Source organism: Microtus ochrogaster, unplaced genomic scaffold (genome assembly GCF_000317375.1).
Source record: "Microtus ochrogaster isolate Prairie Vole_2 unplaced genomic scaffold, MicOch1.0 UNK3, whole genome shotgun sequence".
Lineage (NCBI taxonomy): Eukaryota > Metazoa > Chordata > Mammalia > Rodentia > Cricetidae > Microtus > Microtus ochrogaster.
In genome coordinates this window covers 2,908,562-2,910,932 of record NW_004949101.1, presented here as the reverse complement: position 1 = coordinate 2,910,932, position 2,371 = coordinate 2,908,562, and the positions used below count along the sequence as shown (strand labels likewise).

The window sequence follows — 2,371 nt, the reverse complement described above, 5'->3', positions numbered from 1 at the left end:
TTGTAAAGGAATGGCCCAAGTACACTATATTTACATTCTTGTCTTCGCTGATAATGACTTTCAGATTTTTGGAGCTCCTCAGCTGACAACAAACCCCCAAACTCCCCACCTCTCCATAGGCCTCTCTCCTCAGCCGGCATCTGCCCTGCCTCCTTGCGTCAGCTCTGCCTTATAAACGGAGTGCATTCTATAAAAACCAGGACGCCTTCGGAGCTGGAGTGCAGCCAGACCAACGGAGCCTTGTGTTTTATTAATCCTCTTTTCTTGAAAGTGCACAGCCAGGACCTCAGCCCAGGCCCAAAGCGGCCGAGCACAAGGACTCCCAACGCGAATGGCACCGAGAGGCCTCGGTCCCCCCCACCCAGGCCCCCGCCACCCGCTATTAATAGTCTGCACACAAGCCCTGGGCTATCCAGGACTGAACCCCAGACGAGCATGCCAGAAACAGTCAACCATAGCAAACATGGGAACGTAGCACTGCTTGGAACAAAACCAACTCCCATCCCTCCACCCCGGCTGAAGAAGCAGGCTTCTTTTTTGGAAGCGGAAGGCAGCGCTAAGACCTTGACCGCCTGCCGGCCCAACCCGAGTCCGGAGCCAGAGCCTGAGCCAGAGCTGGGCACAGCTGGGCACGCAGGTGGAGCCCCGCCTAGGGACGCCCCCGGGGATTGCACAAGGGCGCCGCCCGACTCTGAATCACAGCCACCACCGTGCCATGGAGGCAGGCAGAGGCTGAGCGACATGAGCCTTTCCACTTCCTCCTCCGACTCGCTGGACTTCGACCGGAGCATGCCCCTGTATGGCTACGAGGCTGATACAACCAGTAGCCTGGAGGACTACGAAGGGGAGAGTGACCAGGAGACCATGGCACCTCCCATCAAGTCCAAAAAGAAGAGGAACAGCTCTTTTGTGCTGCCCAAGCTCGTCAAGTCCCAGTTGCGAAAGATGAGCGGGGTGTTCAGCTCCTTCATGACCCCTGAGAAGCGGATGGTCCGCAGGATCGCCGAACTGTCCCGGGACAAATGCACCTATTTCGGGTGCCTGGTGCAGGACTACGTGAGTTTCCTGAAGGAGAACAAGGAATGCCATGTGTCCAGCACTGACATGCTGCAGACCATCCGACAGTTTATGACCCAGGTCAAGAACTATTTGTCTCAGAGCTCCGAACTGGACCCCCCTATCGAGTCGCTGATCCCCGAAGACCAAATTGGTAAGTGCCTGTCTCCCCGCCTTCAAATGTAAAAACTGCTGTAACCTTTGTCAGATGGTGCGTCTTGTTAGTGGTGTTTTGGATGAAGTTTGTTGTTAAGTTACAAATGACACACTCTCCTACCTGATTTGAATGGAAAGATCTCCCTTTTAAGGCAGATGCTACACGTCAGGCTGCAAATGTCCTGCTTTGGCGGGTCCCAGTTGCCGCCTGCTCTTGCCCTGTGTGTGTGTGTGTGACACATCTGTCGAGCATTTTCTGAGCGTGGGACTCTGTGGGAGCTGCCTACTTCTAGCCAGCATGCTGTCATCTGAGCGGCTGTGCGTGTTTTCTTCTGTAGCATGTTAGGAGTGTGAAGACCGGGTGGGAAGAGCATACCTGTGTGCAAGCCCCAGCCCAGAACGCAGAACACAGACCGACTTCGGACCCCGAGACCCTGCCCTGCCTCAAGCGTATCCGCACTGCTTCCTTGGCCCTACAGTGTCTAGATCAGGGACAGCTGGGGAATCAACATGAAAGGGGAAAGACTAGTTTGTTTGGTGTACCTTTATAATGAGTGCCGTAATTTGGAGATCACATGAGAAGCATTCTCTCCAGAGTCAAGGGGAAATGCTCTTTCTGTGACCTCACAGAAGGGCTGGATGGTTAATAGTTCCTTTGGTAGGCAGCTTGCCAAGGCAAATTTGAATTTGGCAAGCAGTTTTTTTGTTTTGTTTTGTTTTGTTTTTTTAGGGCAAGAGTTTCCAAATTTTATTTTTATTATTATTATTATTTTTTTAAGTTTGGAAAATTGACTCTAAAAGGTTAATTTGAAAGACTTCAGTCAGTGGGTAGCAACAGGCAAGAGTTTGCAAACATTTCCATGGTTTAGCTAAACTCAGATTTCTACTTTCTGATTGGGTGTGTTTGTTGAAAGTAGTAAACAGTGTGTGATAGAGTCTCCTCTCTCTCTCTCTCTCTCTCTCTCTCTCTCTCTCTCTCTCTCTCTCTCTCTCCTACTTTGAATTTGAGCAGCTCTTTGATTTGGTCACAAAGGACTCAAAGCCCTGTTTGTTTTCTTGTGGTGCTGTGACCTAGCCCAGGGTTGTCTGGGCGTGGTTAGAGAAGCTGGGGTGCTCCCGAGAGAAGGAGAGAGTGGCTGAAAGGAATGTGTCTTTGTGA

General features: G+C 51.4%; 1 protein-coding gene across 5 annotated transcripts in view; it reads left to right on the top strand.

Moving 5' to 3' along the window:
* Rin2 (Ras and Rab interactor 2) overlaps window positions 1-2,371 on the top strand; it is a 97,213-nt gene that overhangs the window by 71,750 nt on the left and 23,092 nt on the right. For all 5 annotated transcript variants that reach the window (XM_026788491.1, XM_026788490.1, XM_013353204.2 and 2 more), the window contains one exon: window positions 65-1,210. In XM_026788491.1, the coding sequence (XP_026644292.1) occupies window positions 65-1,210 (1,146 nt within the window). The remainder of the gene's footprint in view (window positions 1-64; window positions 1,211-2,371) is intronic.